The sequence below is a fragment of the Camelus bactrianus genome, chromosome 10, assembly GCF_048773025.1.
Source record: "Camelus bactrianus isolate YW-2024 breed Bactrian camel chromosome 10, ASM4877302v1, whole genome shotgun sequence".
In the NCBI taxonomy this organism is placed as follows: Eukaryota; Metazoa; Chordata; class Mammalia; order Artiodactyla; family Camelidae; genus Camelus; species Camelus bactrianus.
Genome location: NC_133548.1, coordinates 12,533,346 through 12,554,042, shown reverse-complemented (window position 1 = coordinate 12,554,042; position 20,697 = coordinate 12,533,346). Strand labels below are relative to the sequence as shown.

At 38.4% G+C, this 20,697-nt stretch overlaps 2 protein-coding genes across 2 annotated transcripts; one reads left to right on the top strand and one right to left on the bottom strand.

Moving 5' to 3' along the window:
• Positions 1 to 2,124: 2,124 nt before the first annotated feature.
• Positions 2,125 to 3,078, bottom strand: LOC105080992 (olfactory receptor 5AP2). The gene has a single exon (XM_010970115.3). The coding sequence runs from the start codon at positions 3,076 to 3,078 to the stop codon at positions 2,125 to 2,127; it is 954 nt and encodes a 317-aa protein (XP_010968417.1).
• A 13,524-nt stretch (positions 3,079 to 16,602) lies between these two features.
• LOC105080991 (olfactory receptor 5AR1) lies at positions 16,603 to 17,608 on the top strand. Its single transcript, XM_010970114.3, has one exon. The coding sequence runs from the start codon at positions 16,603 to 16,605 to the stop codon at positions 17,533 to 17,535; it is 933 nt and encodes a 310-aa protein (XP_010968416.2). The 3' UTR covers positions 17,536 to 17,608.
• Positions 17,609 to 20,697: the final 3,089 nt, after the last annotated feature.

Sequence of the window (20,697 nt, the reverse complement as noted above, 5' to 3'; positions counted from 1 at the left end):
TAGGTCTGGGGAGCCAGAGGGCTGTGGGAAACTGAAACTTCAGTCTTGAAGGGCTTGCAACAAACTCACTACTCTGAGTCCCAGTACAGAGGCAGCAGCTTGAAAAGTGCCTGTGCCATATGAGAAGATCCATTGATTAATTTTACAATATGTGCCCGAGGGGCAGGGATCTGGTGAAACTCTCCCTAGTAATGGAAGTGCTGGTGGGCACCTGTTTTATTCTCTCCCTCCACCTCACTGGCCCAGAGCTGGCAGGACTGTTTCTGTCACTCTCCATCAACCTAACCAACATCATACATCCTTCCTCCTGAGGAAGCCTCCTACCATGGACAGATCCTCCAAAGCAGCTTCTGTTCCACCCCAGCTGGCAGGCAGCCCCATCCAGTACTAGCACCCTTCTTGGCTCCCACCCTGTCTCACCCACAGTTAACCCCAGCCAGCACTGGCTCCCACCCAAAGATAAGCAATAGACAGTGGAATACTGAGGGTTTTTTCTAACTGCACTAAGTAGCTTAAGTAGAGGACACAGTGAAGTTAACAATTAAGTTTAACTGGTTGGGATTCAATCAGATGCATACATGAAGAAAATGTAGAACCATGGAATGGAAAGTGATTGAGAATGAGTCATTATATAATGGACCATGGAATCTCAGTTGGGCAATCAGTGAGATGTGGATATAAGAATACTGATGAATAATGATAAAATATCTTTTTTTTTTTAGATTGGTGGATAAGAAGCAGTTAAAGGATAGATATTATACTGGACGAGTTAGAATAAAAGGGAGCAGGAAGGAAGGTGCCAGCCATGATAGCTTTGAATGTCTTTGAGAGAAACCATGGTTAGTAGTTGACAGAGGAGGTTGTAGGGCGACCGTAGAACTGCTCTGGGTGGACAGGATGAGTTGTCTCTTCCCTCGTGGTCTCTCACAAGCTTTTCAGGGATGAGGTGGTCTCACCTGGGGCATGTGGCGCACTAGTGTTCTCTGTTCTTGTCTTCAGTAGACAGTGGGGTGGACAGAAATAGGAAATAGACATTTACCTGATTCTAAATCATTATTTAGTCCTTCTTCAACATGCCATACTATCAAAGAAGTCTTTTTTTTCCCCATTGCTCTAAGATTGATGGTTCCCAGCCCTACTATAATAAGCTATAGATAGATAACTTAATTTGATAAATGTTTATTGAAAACTATATAAACTTTGACAAGGCTAAAGATAAAATTTTAAAGTACTTTAACTCTGAGATTACTACCCTCAAAATATTCCAATTTGCAAAGTCAGTAAAATATTCCCCTGCTATTGGTGTGGTATTCATGTTACTATAACACCCGATAAGACTGTGTATTATTTGGTACTCCTGACATCCATGTGAGGGGAATACTGTCACTATTTATAACAGATGCTGTGATATATCATCCAGATTTGCCTTTCAGGGTTGAATTATTTATTTCCCCAGCTTCTCAAGTGTATTGGCAACTGATATCTCACAGCTGAGTTCCACTCTTAGAATAATCTTTGCTGCACGGAATTGTCATGCCCAAGACTATACCCCCTTCCAGTGGGGGACCCATATCCAAAACCTGTCATTGTGGCATTACAAATACCTGGCCTTTTTTCACAATTTGGAATATATCTAGAGGATCACCTCAACCCCAGGGTTCTATGTGGAACTGGCTAGGTCCTCTGTTGTGACTTCATCACAATTCAACTTCTACCCAACCCTGGTTCTCCTACTCCCTTACACATACTGTTCCTGGGAACGCTCTCCAATCAACTTCCTGCATGCAAGTATCTGTCTCCCAGTCTGTTTGCCCAGGTGCCAATCAAAGACACCAATATTTGTAAATAAAAAAACTGAGTGAAAAAGCTAAATATTGACATTGAGACTGAGACCCAGGTCAGCCAATTCCAAGTACTGATACTTCACCAGACACCGCCTTCCCCCAGTATGTTGATTCATCCTATAAGCCCATGAATACACATTTAAGACACTAAGAGATTAAGAAGTATACCTCACTTTAAACAATCTGCCTTAACACAGGAAAACAGCTTAAGCAACCTGACAATACAATTAATATGAAAACGTATTTTCTTCTCTGTAACAGGGTGATGTGTAATATGGCTTTACAGTATCTGTTTCTGTAAGATCTTCTGTAGGGCCCCTTTCACATCCTTATTTTTTAAACTGTAGATTAGAGGATTTAGCATAGGGATCACTACTGTATAAAAGACAGAGACAATCTTGTCCTGCTCCATTGAGTAGCTAGAAGTAGGGCGCAAGTACATGAAGAGAATTGTCCCGAAGAATATGGTGACAGCCATGAGGTGAGAGGCGCAGGTGGAGAAGGCTTTGTGCCTCCCCTCTAATGAGGGCATCCTCAAGATGGCAATGAGGATACACAGGTAGGAAACAAGGACAATCGTAACACAGCTGATGACAATAAAACTGGAGAAAGCCATGGTCACGATGCCATTGATATAGGTGTCAGAGCAAGAGAGTTTGAGCAGGGGTGGAGTGTCACAGTAGAAATGGTTGATCTTATTAGAGCCACAAAAAGACAATCTAAAATTTATTCCTGTGTGTATGGCTGCATTCCCAAAGCCTGCTAGGAATGAGGTAGCCACTAGCAAGGAGCAAATTCTCCCAGACATGAGAACTGGATACAGCAGAGGGTTCCAAATGGCTGCATAGCGATCATACGCCATCATGGCTAACAGGAAGCATTCAGTCCCCAGGAAGGAGCCAAAGAAGTAGAACTGGGCAGCACATCCATTAAAAGAAATGGCCTTATTTTCAGCCACGAGGTTTACCAGCATCTTAGGGGTGACAGAAGAAGAGGAAGAGGCATCAACAAAGGAGAGGCTGCTGAGAAAGGAATACATGGGGGTGTGGAGACAGGGAGCAATCTTAATTAGCACGATCATCCCCAAATTACCCACCATGGTTACCATATAGATGAACAGAAACAATCCAAAGAGGACAACTTGTAGATCTGGATTGTCTGAGAGTCCTAAGAGGATAAATTCTGTCACTTCTGTTTGATTCTCGCCTTGGACCTCTTTCATATATCTGGTCATCTGAGCTGCAGTAGGAGAGAAGACGGAACATGGCATTTGGTCAGATGGATACACGACAGAGCTATAAACATCATTTTGCTGGTGTGTACACATGCAAATTCTAACAGAAGAGAGCAAAGTGAAAAACTTACTAAGAAGTGTGTTGGACTTGACGCCAAGTCAAAAGACATGAAAAGACAGTTGAGTTCTAGGTGTGTTGCACACTAAGAAATGACCTTGACACGAGTGACTTAATACCCATTAACTAAGATTACTTCTGGCATTAACTATTTATTGGGTAATTCCAGGAACTTATGCTTAAGATGCATCATTATTTGTGATAAATAAATTAAGTGGTTTATTAATATACCATTTAGACACAACTTCTAGAGAAAAAAGGTCAAAATGAATTCAGGCCACTGACTATTCCTCCACAGTGCTAATGGAATGTATACAAAATATTGAAAGTCAGTAAAATTAATAAACATCACTAAACAATAATAAGTCACTAAACTAAATAATAATAATAAAAAAGAAGTTTGAATTTCCTGGGGCTGGGAGAAATTTTAAAAACTGAAGGCCAAGCCATGAGACAGGGTGTTCCCATACAGCTAGCATGGTTCCAACCCTATCCTAATTTCCCAGTATCAGCATTTACATAAAAAAGTCAATTAAATATTGAGCATTTTGGATAATTGTCTTCAAAATTTAGAGAATCAAGTTGTAAGAATGAGTAGACGTCCCAGATGAAAGTAATAGATCAGACGCAACAAAGAAAACTCCTACCTAACACCACAGAACCAGAACACATCACCACCAGCATGTGGAATATTCCAGCCACTGTATTCAATCTGGGGAATAATTCTACACTAGGTCATCTAAGTGGAACTAAAATTCACTCTTGCAGTGTGTAATGAAGTGAAATCCCGGACAAAAGAAAAAAAAGATACAAGGTAAAAGATGAAAGAATGAAAGAAAGAAAGGATGGAGGGAGGAAAGGAGGGGAGGAGGGAAAAAAGGAAGGGAGGGAGGAAGGAAGGAAGGAAGGAAAGAAGGAAGGAAGGAAGGAAGGAAGGAGGAAAAATCAATATACATGTCCAGCCTAGATCTCTCAAGTAAAAGTTTAGGCAACAGCTCCAGGGGAATTCTTCTCCATTTCCACTTTAACTCCCTACCTCGATGACCTCAGATTATTATTAAACAGTAGATAGATTGGTGCTAATCTAGCTGTCAAATTATAGATCAAAGTGTTAAATCCTTTATCATTTGCAACAGCAAGTTATTTGATATTGTCTCGAATTTAAATGTGGGATCAAAGTAACCCAATACGTGCGCTAATATTGGAGCTAAAGGATCTACTGAGCACAGCTGGGGAGAAAGCTCACAGACACTGCCACACACAGAAGTGCCTATCTGTGCCCTGCTCCACCTGCTTCCCCCTGGGTCAGGGGCTCAGTACCCTCACCAGCAATAGAACTTGGCATGTTTGTACAGTATTACAGTACTTTTCAAAGTGTCATTGCACTCAGTATCTAATCTAAGCCTCACCACAGACCAGTGAGGGAGATACACATGAGTCCAGGAGTATTAATAAGACGACCTTCTGTTAAGGGAGGTCAGTGAAGTAGAGGAGCGAATCAGCAGTGAACCCTGGGTATCTGGATGCCACATTGTTTGTTCCCCAGCACTACCTTGCCTCCCTTCAGATTTCACTGGACAGAGGTACAGCCTAGTCCTCTTCCTTGGGATAATCTTGCTGTTTGAATTTCAAAGAAGAGCAGAAGGAATTAGAAAGAAGGAATAGATCTTTTCCTCTCATCTTCAACCAGAAAACTTCCCTGAGAGTACCTTTCTCTCAGAAATAGTGAAAAGAATAAAATGCCCCAGACTGTGTGCGTGTGCTAGACGCACAAAGTAAGGCAATGATGGGTAACAGTAACAAGTACTGAACTGTGCTGAGCATTTCCCATGTTCTGTAAGCACTGTGTTAAGTATTCTTCCTGCACTGTTTTATTTAAATCCCATGAGATAAGCAGTGTTGTAGTCCTCTTTACGCACATGGGAGATGGGAGGCACAAAAGATTGGTGACCTTTGCCCAAAGTGCCAGAGATCACCTACAGATTTATAGCCAGCCAATGCAACATTTGAGGTGATTTATAAGGACCCCATCAATGATGGATGTGAGCACTAACACACAGAGCAATGGATACTGTAATTCTCAGAACTTTATTGATGCACTAGGACACAGTTACATTGGGAGAAATCCGTACACCTCCTGAAGAGAAAATACAGTTACAGTGGGTGAAAATTGTCTTTCTCAGAACTCACATTCATTAGATAGTATTTTTAGCAAAATACCACTTGTTTCACATCTAACACTGTGGATCACATGCTTCCACCTTTCCTCTATGCTAGCAAATGCATTTCCTGTTTTCTCTGAAACATTCCCCTTCCCCTGGCTGACAGTCTGCAGTCAACCCTCTAGTCCAGAGATCCTTCATCTGGGTTTTCAATTTCTAGGAGTTTGTGAAAATCATAGTGAGATTTCCTGAGAATTGCTGGTGTTTAAAAAGGTCTTGAAATCATAGTCTTTATTGCTCCTTATAATCTTCCTAACGACTAATAAAATTTTATTAATAAAAATGGACAGAGTATTTATTTAACATTCAGTGCTCTTGGAACTTTGGGTCTTGGATAGATTGGAGAAATTAACAGGATATTAAATTTTTCCTCAGGTCAGTAAATTACATGGACAGAACTTTTTATATCTTCTTCTTACCTTTGATCCTTTTGCTTGTTCCTGTCTGAGGACTAAATTCATCAAAAAAAAAAAAAAAAAGCAGAAAAAAGAAAAACAAATATTCTTCTTAGAGGAGGCAGTCACTCTAATTCTCCCAGGTTAAGCAGCAGGCAGAGTTGGAATGGACATTAGACGTCACTTGTTACAGAGATAAGAGAACTGAAATGCTTTACATCTTCCCTGTCATAAGAGGGTCACGCCTGCATTCAGCAGAGATTGAGTCTTTTCTCCTTCACTTTTCCTTACAGTATCCCAATCTGTTACGTCACGGTAAAAATACAATTCAAAATACAGAATACATTGTTGCGGTGCAGCTGTGATATTGTGTGCGGTTATTTCCGGTTGCAGGGGCTCTGGACCGCAGTCTGGAGCGGGCATCCTGGCTTATTTTAAGTAGGAGTCACTTCTTGTTCTTTGGTCTCTGGGGACTTCATCCCTCATGTCACCTCATTTTAATCTACTTGTTTTTGTTTCCCTCTGAAACCAAAGGAAAGCACATGTCCCTTCCATATTTCTCTCCTTTACCCTCAGGACACCAGGGCCCAGTGGAAAAATGAATTTTCAGTCCCGTATTCCGAACCATTGTTAAACACTGTTTTTTCTGTCTCTTCTGATAGTTGGCGGCCTGGTCCCCTTAGACGCATTGGAAGAATCCAAAGCAGAGCAGGTTCGCTCAGCCTTTGGTCTTGCCTTCTCTAAAGACTTCGAGTACAGATGAGAAGTTATGCTGCCTGAATCACGGTGAGGGGCAAACTGGAGGGGATGCAGGGACATAGCAAGGACGAGGATGGACTTGGTCTTCAGTCCTGGCTCCATGCCTCTCTGATTGTGTGACTTTAGATAGAGCACTAAATCGCTTTGTGCCTTAGGTCCTTCGTTTCTGTGTGAGAATACTGATAACCTGCTTCACAGGGTGATGCCGTAGGTAAATCAAACAACATGCATTGTTGCATCAAATGAATATAGACAGATGGTTAACAAATAAGACTTCCCTCCATCCTGACTCTCCTCCTTACTGTCCAGAGTAAGAAAGAGTCATGAGCCTGTGAAGTCTAGATGGAGACTTACAAGCTTTACTATTGCCTAAAATATATCTTCCATATAAGAGGTACAGAGTCTGAGACAAACTGATCAACATCTGATGAGCATTTACATTATCTATGCCACTTTGAGAAGACACTCTAATTTGTCTCTCAGTACAATGTAATCAATTTGCACTAAATGCTGGGGGACACAAAAGCTTAAAGGATGGGTTGCTTTGTCTCTAGCAATTCAGACAATATTCGCATTATTTTAATGCTTAACCGCTTGCTTTTTTTTTTTTTTTTTTTGGTATTTTGGAGGGAAAATACAGTAGGCTCTTCTCAACACAGAGTCTGAAACATGATCGACAAATAGTGAATTTTATTTAATAAGTAAATAAATACTTTCCTCAATTAAGAGTGAATTAGTTCTTATATGGGAACAAACTGTGATATTATTCTTGTTACAGACATGAGATCCCTGAAAAGAAGGGAACAAATCGGGTGGGCCCTGATTTACTGGTGTAAAATATGTAAGGATGCTTATAATTAAAACAGTGTTATTACTGATAAATCAATTTTACAGAACTGGTGAAAGAACAAGGGAACAGAATAGAAAAATACAGATACAGACCCAATAAAATGAAATGAAAATCCGGTATATGATAATAGTGTCTCAAAACTGTGGGGAAAGGAAACTTTTATTAAACAACTATTGTTGATAGCCTTGTAGAAAAAGACAAAATTTGATATTTTCCACTTACTAAATAAACCCTGTAAAATTTCAATGAGTTATAAAAATTTAAAAACATTAAAAAGCACGAGCACTAGGAGAAAACATGGTGCAGTCCTTTGTAAATGGAAGCATAATTTAAAAATACACAAGTTATTTTTCATTTTATCTTGTCAAATACACCAAGTTTTAAATTTAATTGCATCTGAATAGAGTATAAATAGGACTCAAAATCTGGAAATAGTAAAATTGAAAATTGATAAATTTGATGAAATAAAGGAAAGGAAGGTAAAGAAAGGTGGTATGGAAGGAGGGAGGGGAGGGGGAAGGAAGGAGGAAAGGAGACAAAGAACGAGAAAGGGAGGGAGGAAGGAAGAAAGGAAAAGAAGAAAATTATTTCATGGTAAGGAATTTCTTAGCAAAATCAAAAGACAAATGATAAACTGGGGAAATCTCACACCTTATATACTAGACAAACAGATGATGTCTCCAATACCTAAAAACTAATAAATAAAAGAATCTGTGAATAAATCAAAATACAGAAGAGATATGCCCTGGGAAAAAAATGATTACAAGACATGAATAAACATTTCACAAAAGTAGAAATGCAAATGGCTCTTAAATATATGAAAATATGTTCAACCTTTCTATCAGCCAGGATCCAATCAGGAAACAGAAAAACTACACAGTAATTATATCAGGTAAAATTTAATTTAAACATTTATTACCTGGTAACAGGGAATTAACTAATACTGAGTGGTCAAGAAAAGTCCAAAGTATACAGGAAGAATAGATACAAAGGGCAGCCACTACCTCTGGGGCTGCGGCAGCACATGAAGACAGGAACAAACTTGGAAGAGGCCCCCCATTTCCAAGGCTCCTTTGGACATAGTTGTGCTGGGTATGCCTATGGCCCACTATGTGGCCAGGACACTCTCTGGCTGGGTCCACTAATCAAGAAACCTCTCAGTAGGCTTTCACCGAAACTCACTGATCAGCCGTACCCTGAGGTACGAGCAAGACTTGATGGAAAGCCACCTCTCTGGCAGGAACAAAACTTGACGGGAAACTACTTGCGGGAGTGCTGGTCAACCTTGATGAATGGTGCGCACCACTGAGCATCCCATATGCCGCTGGTTACCACACAGCATCCAGCCACAGGAAGGAACATATCAGTATGAAAAAGAGAGCCTTTTCCTCCAGCAGAGTTCCTCCAGCATTCTCTACTGATTAGCATAGTACTGGACAGCTGGAGAAGGGGAAATGTTCATAGTATGAGGACCAGTATCAACAAAGCAAAGCAGAGATGGATGGTTTTGGAGCTGAGAGACAAAAAATTTATGCTGGCATGATATTATTCCTAATAAGAAAAAAATATAAATATGACTACCCTCAGAGAATACTTGCCAATTTTTTTTAAATTGAAGTATAGTTGATTTACACTGTTGTGTTAATTTCTGGTGTACAGCATAGTGATTCAGTTACACTATATATTCCTTTTCATATTATTTTTCATTACAGGTTATTACAAGGTATTGAATACAGTTTCCCATACTATACAGTAAGATCTTGTTGTTTTTCTGTTTTATATATAGCAGTTAGTATCTGCAAATCCCAAACTCTCAATTTATTCTTCCCCACCTACTTCCACCCCATAACCATAAGTTTGTTTTCTACGTCTGTGAGCCTGTTTCTGTTTGGTAAATAAGTTCATTTGTCTCATTTTTTAAATTCCACATATATGATATCATATGGTATTTGTCTTTCTCTCATCTGACTTACTTCACTTAGTATGATAATCTCTAGGCGTATCCATGTTGTTGCAAAATGGCCTTATTTCATTTTTATGGCTGAATAATTTTCCACTGTGGAAAAATATTCCATTTTATGGCTGAGTAATATTCCAATATTTCACATCTTCTTTATCCAGTCATCTGCCAATGGACATTTAGATTGCTTCCATGACTTGGCTGTTGTAAATAGTGTTGCTATGAAAATTAGGGTGCATGTACCATTATAAAAATTTAAGTTTTCTCCAGATATATGCCCAGAATTGCTAGATCATATGGTAAGTCTATTTTTTAGTTTTTAAGGAATCTCCGTACTATTTTCCATAATGGCTACACCAAATGACATTCCCACCAACAATGTAGGAGGGTTCCCTTTTTCCCACACCCTCTCCAGCATTCATCATTTGTGGACTTTTTAATGATGGCCATTCTGACTGATGTGAGGTGATACTTCATTGTAGTTTTGATTTGCATTTCTATAATAATTAGCAATATGGAGCATTTTTCCATGTGCCTATTGGCCATTTGTATGTCTTAACTGGAGAAATGTTTTTTAGGTCTTCTGCCCATTTTTGGAATGAGTTATTTGTTGGTTTTTTTTTTTTCTTGTTGTTGTTGTTATTAAGTTGTGTGAGCTGTTTGTATATTCTGGAAATTAAGCCCTTGTCAGTTGCATCATTTGCAAATATTTTCTCTCATTCCATAAGCTATCTTTTTCTTTTGTTTATAGTCTTCTTTGTTGTGCAAAAGTTTATAAGGTTAATTAGGTACCATTTGTTTATTTTTGCTTTTATCTCTATTGCCTTGGTAGGCTGACCAGGAGAATACTGCTATGATTTACATCAGAGAATGTTTTGCCTATATTCTCTTCTGGGAGGTTTATGGTGTCTTGTCTTATGTTGAAGTCTTTAAGCCATTTTGTGGGTTTTTTTTTTTTTTTTTTTTTGCCAATTCTTAGATTGGCAAATATAGACAGTGAACTAGAGAGGGAATAGATAGATAAATTTAGATGAGAAATAAATACAAACATTTGGCAACAAACTTTATGGAAGATTGTGGGGAAACAGGCACTCTCATACATTGCCAGGGGAAAACTAAAGTATTAGCAAAATTGCACATTAAATTTCCCTTTGACCTAACAATTCCACTTCTAGGAACTCACTCAGGAAATGTGCTGGTAAGAGTAGGAAAAATCATATGCACTAGGTTATTTATTGTTGCATTATTTTCTTCCAATAGCAAAAGATCAGAACCAATTCAAATGTCTCTCAACAGAATGCTTGATAAATAGACAATGCTACGGCCACACAATGGATTACTATGCAGCTGGAGACATGAGTGAATAACATTTATTTTAAATCAAAGTTCAACTTGAAAACAAATTTTTTTAGTAAGAAAATATGTAAATGTTGTTAGAAATTAACTTTTCATCATAAAATGAGATTTGAGAATAAAATTAAAGAAGTTAGATTAGAAAACAAGATTTAACTATATACTGCCTACAAGAGTTCCTCAAGGACACACATAGGCTAAATGTGAAGAAATGGAAAAGTATTACAAAGATTTTCTATTAGCTTCTTTGACTTTATTTTTTAATGTTTTCTTCTTGGTTAAAAATTTATCTCAGGTCAAATTGAATTTCCAAATTAAGTGGCTTTTAAAAAAATTGTGTTGGCAGGGAGACTCTTAAAACCACTCATTTCCCATTTTCTTTATACAATGCAGAGCTGAAACAAATTTATATGCCATCTCTTGAAATTAAAAAAGAATTAAAGCATGTAATCATGTTTTTGACATTTGAATCTTATCTTTCTTTCATCCTGTTTTCACTGTAAATATATACCAGGGGTGAAAAAGCAAAAGTGTCTAGAAAGCTGCCCTAGATCTCTTCCTAGGGTAGGAATCTTTGCCTAATGAGTGGCAGTCTTCTCGCCCTTCTTATCAAAGAAGACGCAGCATGAGCACCGTACTCAGACAGATGAGTGTTTTCATTCTGAAACTATTAATGCTAAGTTGTGTGTCCTGGAAAAGTTAAGCAATTCTCACTCAGTCACTTAACCTATAAATCAATGAGTCATTCACTTCATCTGAAACCAGAGGCAATAGTGTTATCATCAGAAGACTCAGTTGATCACATGTGGAAAGTACCCCACAAAGTCTCTGGTGAATAAATGTCCTTTAAAAAAAATAATAAACTCATTTCATGAAGCCCCACTCGTTCCTATTCCTGCCCACTGAATTAGACTCTCAGAAAAGATCAGTCTCACTAGTTTTTTGTTATGTTAAGTTTCAGTTCCTTATGCTAGATTCTCTCAGGTTAAAATAGAATTTAACTTAAATCCATCAACAGATGACTGGATGAAGAAGTTGTGGTATATTTATACAATGGAATACTGCTCAGCCATAAAAAAAAAAAAAGATAAAATAATGCCATTTGCAGCAACATGGATGGACCTGGAGATTGTCATTCTAAGTCCAGTCAGCCAGAAAGAGAAAGAAAAATACAACATGATATCACTCATATGTGGAATCTTAAAAAAAAAAAAAGATGCTAAGAACTCATCTACAAAACAGAAACAGACTTGCAGACATAGTAAACAGTCTTATGTTTACTGGGGAAAGGGGGTGGGAAGGGATAAATTTGGGAGTTTGAGATTTACATATATTAGCCACTATATATAAAAATAGATTTTTAAAAAGTTTCTTCTGTATAACACAGGGAACTATGTTCTATATCTTGTAATAAACTTAAATGAAAAAATATGAAAACGAATATACGTATGTATGTGCATGACTGGGACATTGTACTGTACACCAACCAGACCTTTCTAAATTGCCGTCAAAGTTACACCACGAAGGCAGCTTTGGGCTTGTGAAAACCATGCATGCGATACTCATTACTGACTCCACCATCACCTCTAGAGAGGGAGAAAAGAATTCCCTCGTGTTTCCTTCTTTTATCATTAAAATTGGAGAAAGAGAGAGTGAAATTCCTTAGGGGATGACAGCTCATCGAGTCCTTGAGCCTCCTGTGAGTGCAGAAGTCATTTCATCACATTTTCTCTGGGGAAGATTCGTGACTCTGACGCTTAAACGCCTCCCGCCAACAGGAGCAAAGGTGGAATGGGCAAGTGGCTCAGAGACAACTGCTAGAGTGATTGCCTGTCTTTGGATTCTGCTCAGCACAGCACATTAAGAGAAGAGGAGACATTCGACCTTTCCCCAAAGGTGAAAAACAGGTCAGTATCTGGGCCAGAAAGAGAGACGCATGACCTACTGCCAGTGGGGCATTATACTACCCAGTGCTCCTTGGGGCATGGATTTCCTTGGCACCAGTTTCATACCATCTTAAAATTTCAAAAAGAGTCGTTGACCATGGGTTTGGCTTTTGGGTGTCTCATTATAAGTCAGAATTCAAAATAAATGCTAGAATTGGAAATTTCTATAGAACGTTCATTGGCCCATTCCTTTCACAGACAAGGAAGTTGCATCTCACATAGCAGTTCATCAAGTTGAAACAATTAATTTGTAGAAAAAACCGGTACTCTAATCAGGATTCCACACTCTTATAGCCCCAGTATTCTTTTCACTTAAACACGCAAAAGCAGTAATACATAGAAATCTAAAATACATTTGCCTATATTTGCTTCTGTAAGACAATGCTTTTGCTGGTCTTTTTTAAATATTAGAATTTATTGTTAACCATGAAATATGCTTATTTACTCACTGTTCGACCATTTCCTCAAGAGTCAGATCAGTTGAATTTTAGTTATATGAGACTAAAAAGAAAAATATAGAAGTTTTCTTTTCTCTTCTTTTGTCTTAACCAGCTTTGATTTTGAATTTCATAGCCTCATCTCTACTTGTTTTTATTATTCAATGGAAATGCTATAGAATTAAGATCATACCTTTCCTAAAGGTTAAGGCAGTCCGTGATACATCACCTTTATGAAATAAGCATTGAATCTTTTTATTTCAGGGAGTCATGAGTACACACTCATCTACTGAATTAAAACACCTTCACTTACACACAACTGCCAAATGCATTAGATGCATTAGCACTTAACAAAAGTCACTAAATTCACACCATATGTATATATGTGTGTGTGTGTGTGTGTGTGTGTGTAGAGAGAGAGAAAGAGAGAGAGAGAGACTAAATATGTATGTATAATCTAACCATTTTGCATAAAGTTATTAATCTTATTTAACAAATGAAAAAACCAAGACTCCAAGAAGATAAGTAGTGCGCTAGAAATTAATAGCAGAAAGTAGTAAAACCTGGACTTGTCTGTTCACTGTGAGAGAAAACAAGCCGGGTGCTTTATGACTGATGAAGCACCTTCTCACATCCTTCCTCATTTAACTGGAATGTTGAATCTACAAGGGAGGAAAGAATGGTTTTCTAATCACATTTTCCAATTGAGTGAAATGAATAGGTCGGCACATGCTCAGCCCTGGATCAGTCCCAACTCCCCGGGCTGTGTTCTTACCAGGCATCTCACCCTCATCTAACTGCTACAGCTGGGGATCACCCTTGCATTTTGAATCTTGATGTCTAGGTGTATTTCCTCATTTATAAAATTATGAATCTGGACTAAAGGAGTACTTCCAGTGTCAACAACAGGATTATTTTCCTTCTTGCTAAAGTGGAAGTACAAGTTGAGAGGGGAAGGACTATGGTAGATCCTTTTTACATTTTTTCATGGTGAGTTATTTTTATATTCTTATGTGAAGCACTTGGATGGTGGGGACGAACACAGTGCTATAGATGAATTTGGCAGGTTCTGATTCCATGGCTGGTTCTGCAACTAACTCACTGTGTGACTTTGCGAGTTATCTCAGCCCAAGTTTTTGTTTCCTCATTAATACAACCTATGAAATAATGTATGCAGTCACATGTGGTGAGAATGAGCTGAAATGAAGTTGGGAAAGGTAGTTTGTTCTTCTCTAACAGCTTTGTTGAGGTATACCTGATGTACAATGCATTGTTTATATTTAAAGTATAAAATTTAATATATTTTAATACGTATATATGTCCATGAAACCATCATCATAATCAACATAGTAAACAAATCCAACATCCTTCAAAGTTTCCTTATGCCCCTTGGTAATCCCTCCCTCCTTCTCCTCTTCCCACACACCTGTACCCAGGCAATCATTGATCTACTATTTGTCACTATTGACTAGCATGTAGTTTCTAGATTTTTATAAATGAAATCATGTAAGATACTCCTGTTTTGAGTTTCATCCCTTGTGTTGCAAGTATCAACTGTCAAGAGGTTTCCAAAGTGTTTGCACTATTTTACATTCCCACCAACAAGGATGAAATTTTCAGTCCTTCCATTTCCTTGTCAACGATCAGTATGACCCACATGTTTTTAATTTTAACCATTCTACTAAACATGTAGGAATATCTCAGTTAGCAATAACCATTCTGATAAAAGTGCAGCAATAAATTTAATTTGTGTGCTCCTAATACAAATGATTAGAGCATTTTCATACATTTATTAGTCATTCACATATCTTCTTTGCTGACGTGTCTGTTCAAACATTTGGCCCATTCTTTGGGGGTTATTTTCTTATTATTAAATTTTAAACTTTTTCTATATTGTGGGTACAAGTTCTTTATGAGAATTGTACTTTTTCAAATAATTTTTCCAAGGTTTGTTTTTTCATTCTCTGTTTCCTAATTGACCTAAGGTATGATGAAATGATGCACACATTCACAACATAGTAAAAAAGAATTGAATAGGGATAAATATAAGTACTTTGCAAATTATAAACTTTCAGACAAATGTATGGTACTGATTACTCATTTTCAGAGCAGCTTCTCTGTTGCAGGTGCTCGTGTTCTGTGCAGAAACTTAAGGATGGGGGCACCACTATCAATCATCCCAGGATTTAAGATAGCCACGCCCCCATGAAAGCATGCGTTATACTGCTCTGCTTTCTTCTCTTTCTTAAGCAGTAAACCAATTAGAGAAGACACAGCATGACTTCTCCTTTCAGGTTTAGGTAGAGGATGCTACTTATTTCTAACTTACTCCATGTTTGGGTTTGGTTTGATTGGGTTTGGTTTGGTTTTGCCCACTTCCTTCTTAGAATTCTTCAATGGACAAGATATCCTTCCAATCAAAGAGGAAAAAGTTTACCAAATCCATGCTTCTTTTGTCCACAGACTTGGATAACACTTTCTCTATTTCCCCTGAGAGAAGGACCCTTGAGTCTTAACCCCAGACTGAGCTGTGCACCGATCTGTTGGCTAGGCAGTAAGATTGTCCAAAGACACAGCTGAGTCTTCACACTGATTATGCTTCAGGCCAAACTTCTCGGTGTTTTTAAAGATCAGGGAAACCAGAGACTAATTCTGTGTCCATGCATAATAGGCGAGGCAGAAGAAAGGAGGACAGACACAAAAATAAAGATACATCAACTCCATCAAATCACACATTCACAGAAGACAATGAAGTAGAGTAGACTCCACACTCAGACAGACCCAGCTCTGCTGTTTATTGGCTGTTGACTGTGCTAAAGTTACTTAGTATCTAGCCTTGTTCATTTCAGATACAAGATGGAGATAATGCTGGCATTTACTTAATAGATTGATAGTGAGGATGAAATTATATAATGTGTGAAAGCACTAAAAATTCTGGCATATAGCTGACATTCAGTTAACTCCTGGCTTTTTAAAAATTATTATTCACTACTTTTTCTAATATTTCTCACCCTCTGCTCCAAGTATTTCTCTTTCTGTGTGTGTGTGTGCATGTGTGTGTGTGTGAGTGATATGTTATATGTTAAGATTCCTGTGTCTTTCCTTTTTATTGTGTGTGCCTATCTGCAGTGAGAGTTAATGTTAATCCATTATCTGCTTTGTTTTAGAAAGAAGAAAGAGACACCCAAAACTGTTATTTTTTACTAATTAATTAGGGAGATACTTGCACAGATCAGGTCAAACATTTGGTACCATGTGATAAATGACATCAGGGCACCAATTTCTTCAGAGAAGCAGAATTTGCCATCCCTAAGACACTAACATCTTCGCTTATTTGACTGGATTTCTGGAGAAGACAAAAGACCATTGCCCTTACCAAAGTCATTTGAGTTACCCTATGGGTCATAGAATCTAATTACTGGGAAACTTTTTAAGAATCACCGCAAATGATAAAGCGAACCCAGGCACACATAAAATGGGAAAGATGGATAAAGAAAACCACTCAGTGGTGACTGAGTTTATCTTTACGGGCATCACTCAAGACCCTCAGCTGCAGATCATCTTCTTTGTGGTCTTCCTCTTGGTCTACCTGGTCAACGTGGTGGGGAATGTTGGTATGATTATCCTGATCATAACAGACACTCAGCTTCACACACCCATGTACTTCTTCCTCTGCAACCTCTCCTTTGTCGACCTGGGCTACTCCTCAGCCATTGCCCCCAGGATGCTGGCTGACTTCCTAGCAAAGCACAAAATCATCTCCTTCTCCAGCTGTGCCACACAGTTTGCTTTCTTTGTAGGTTTTGTGGATGCCGAGTGCTATGTCCTGGCTACCATGGCCTACGACCGTTTCGTGGCCATCTGTCGACCCCTCCACTACAGCACTCTCATGTCCAAGCGAGTCTGCTTGGCTCTTGTGCTGGGTTCTTACCTGGCTGGTCTGGTGAGTTTAGTCGCACACACTTCCCTCACCTTCAGTTTGAGTTACTGTGGTTCCAATATCATCAACCACTTCTTCTGCGAAATCCCACCGCTCCTAGCCCTCTCTTGCTCAGACACCTACATCAGCGAGATCTTGCTGTTTAGTTTGTGTGGCTTCATTGAATTCAGCACCGTCCTCATCATCTTCATCTCCTACACCTTCATCCTCATCGCCATCATCAGAATGCGCTCTGCTGAAGGCCGCCTTAAGGCTTTCTCCACCTGTGGGTCTCATCTCACTGGCGTCACACTTTTTTATGGCACAGTCATGTTCATGTACCTGAGGCCAACATCCAGCTACTCCCTGGATCAAGACAAATGGGCCTCTGTGTTCTACACTGTTATCATCCCCATGTTGAATCCTTTGATCTACAGTTTACGAAACAAGGATGTGAAAGCTGCTCTCAAAAAACTAATTGGAAAAAAACCTCAATAAAAACAAAAAAAGGGAAAATCTGTTATTACCACATGTAAATAATAGTGGCAGAAAGATGGTGTCAGAAGGTGGAAAATGCAAATAACTTTCCAATAAACACTACACAAGTTACCAGCCACCTGCTGCGTCAATCTTAAGTTTTTTTAACTGAGGTAGAGTTGATGTATCATATTACATAATTTTTAAGGATACAGCATAGTGATTCAAAAATTTTAAAGGTTATAGTTCATTTATAGTTATTATAAAATATTGGCTATATTCCTTGTGCTGTGCAGTATGTCCTTATAGCTTACTTACTCTGCTTTGTTACACTCATTAGCTGTATTTTTAGGTTCCACATATAAGTGATATCATACAGTCTTTGCCTTTCTCTGTCTGACTTATTTCACTGAGCATAATGCCCTGCAAGTCAATCTTAAATTCTGGAGGGTTTTCAGGAATCTTTAACTCTATGGTATGAAGCAAATATAAATTAGTATTTTTGAAAGTCATGCTGAGCGAGATGCATTAGTTTTTTTTTTTTTTTAATTTAAAATTGACTCACGTGTCCATAAGAAATGGAGATAGGACTTGAGAAGGGCAATAAATAGCTAATCACTCTAAAGCGTACTTGTTTTCAGGGTCGCGGGGAACGATAGATCAAATGTTGAAAAGGTATCTACTATGAAAGGGAGTCAGAGAAAATTTAGTTAAACACATGGGAATGGGGCTGGTGTGAGCGGTGACTTAATGTATCCCAGAATCCAATCACGCGTGTGTTCAGCAAAAACTTACAAATGCTAGATATGTGCCTCCAGAGGACACAAACATAAGACACACGTGTGGCAACAACAGGAATTCGATGTGCTTCCAGTTACTCTGTTATCTCTCAGAAGCTGCTGCCACCAATACAATCAGAAGCCACGCAAAGCCCAAGAATAAGAGCTGAGATTAGGCTCTGCTAACTAGGTGTGTGAGTATTGACAGCACCCTTTTTTTTTTTTCTGTCCTCAGTTTTCCCTTATGTCAGGTGGTTGGTTTCACCTAATAGTCACTGGACCTTTTGGTCTATTCAAAAGAGGTGGGTATCTCATTTTTGTCCACCTTGTATGTTGACCTCCTCCCAGGCCTCGGATTCTAGGACTCTGGACCTTTCTATAAGAAAGATACAATTTAGATCAATCTCTAAGGCTAATTTTAGCAAGACTGTAATGTCTACAGGACTGATTGTCCTGATCAGTCCCTGATCTCCCCTATGCCTTTCTCTCCCCCTCTTCTAATCTCAATTAAACAGTAGCCTTTTCCATGGCGGCCAAGAGTCTTCATGCTTTCCACCTTCGCAAAGAATAATTTCATCAACCCTGATGTATCAATGACTGACAATAGAGGAGGACATAACTCCTCTTTGCCTGTTCTCGAGGCTATAATTTTTGAATTAAGAAACAGGACTGCCAGGTATCAGCAGCAGGTAAAGGCAGCAGACTGAGATCTGAGGAGAGCTAAGGTTTTCTCAGATGTGCTGAAATTCCATCACACCATCTCTTTCAAATACTGGCAATTAATAATGTTTTTATCTCAGCCTTTCCTCTCGTGCAGTATAGTCAAAGGTCAGGGAAACACAGTGGTTGCCCTGAAGTATAAGAGCAACTTCATTCATCATGAAAGGTACTTAAGAGTTTTAGTGATGAAAGACTCGGGATTCACCACACTTTCTAATGGGTGTCATTATGTGTGAGTTGAAACTGACCTGGTTCAAAATCACTCAGTCACAATATGAATTCCTAAAAACATCCCTGATGTCACATGATGGAGAAAGTAAAGGGGTTAACAGACAGGTGTGGAGTGGGCAGTCCTGAAACAGTCCAGAGATTTGGCCTTCAGGTTTTTAAAAATACAATCCAATGTGTAAATCTATATGCAGTGTGAAAAATAAGAAATTAGAGCTTTCCTTTTTCATTAACTACAAACCAAGTAGTCTATGTCCTAATTGAAAGGGCAGTTGCCTCAGAATCAGGAAGATCTTTGAATTCCATTTCTGGATCTCTACTCACTGACCTCGTTGCTAGAGGACTAACTTTTTTTTTCTTAATTTATTGCTGTATCCAGTCGATAAACAAAGCACCTTAAATCTGTTTACGTTCTTACAATCATTAGATATATGTATTATTCTCATTTTAAAGATGATAAAACCGACATATAGAAAAGTCAACAACAAACTTGTCAAAGTTAAGCAGTAAAATCAAAAACTGATCAAAAGGCTGCACTTTCCACTCTGACTTTTGACAAAATTCAGGCTTTGGACTATTTGGAGAAGCCCTCACTCAGATTCTGCTCTTTTTTTCTGTAGGACCTTGGGCCAGTTACTTAATCTCTATAAGCCTAAATTTCATCTTACAAATGGGAATAACTTACTTTTTTAACATTTTTCAAAAGAAATGCTGTAATCCCTGTAAAGAATCTGTCACATAAGAGATATTTAATAAACATTCGCTCCTTCTATTTTTCCTTCATTTACATCTTAACAATCTGTCATCTTGGGTCAATGTGTTGCAATAAAATAAGGAAGCTATTTTTTCCTGCATAGTTGGTGTTAGAAGCACAAATATCAACTTATAATGACAAGAGAAAAATGGATGGAAGTTGGATCACGTTAGTCTTTGTCCCAGTCCTGCCAGTAATCACGTCGGATAAATCCCATAATGTCTCTGTACTTTAATCTATTCATCAGTGAAATGAGGGCTATTATTTATACATCATCTATTCTTTTGGTTTGCTCAAATCAGTGGTAAATAAATGTCTGATGTTTGAAAAGGCCTGAATTCTCCTTTATACATTAAAAATTTTAGCCAGTACTAAAAACATAGCAAAAGTAGACATTTCAATCATACTCTCTATAATAGACTGCAAAAATCCTATGAATTGCTGTTTTCTCTAATCAGAAACGAGCTGGTAATTACTGCACTAGGAGTTATAAAAGGCAAAAATCAGTGCAGATGTGGTTAAGATGGAAGGCATCAGAATGAAAAAAGCTGAAATTAAATTCTGCTTCTTCCACGCTCAAGAAAAATCTCAGGTGAGATTTTTTTAAACAATCTGTGTTTAAGACTTAAGACTTGGTGGCTAGATACATAGATATAGATATAGATAAAGATGTTCTGACTTTACTGAGTTGACATTCATAGG

Excerpts from the sequence above, each read along its gene's own strand:
- LOC105080992 (XM_010970115.3), bottom strand. The coding sequence starts at position 3,078 with ATGACCAGATATATGAAAGAGGTCCAAGGCGAGAATCAAACAGAAGTG.
- LOC105080991 (XM_010970114.3), top strand. The coding sequence starts at position 16,603 with ATGGATAAAGAAAACCACTCAGTGGTGACTGAGTTTATCTTTACGGGC.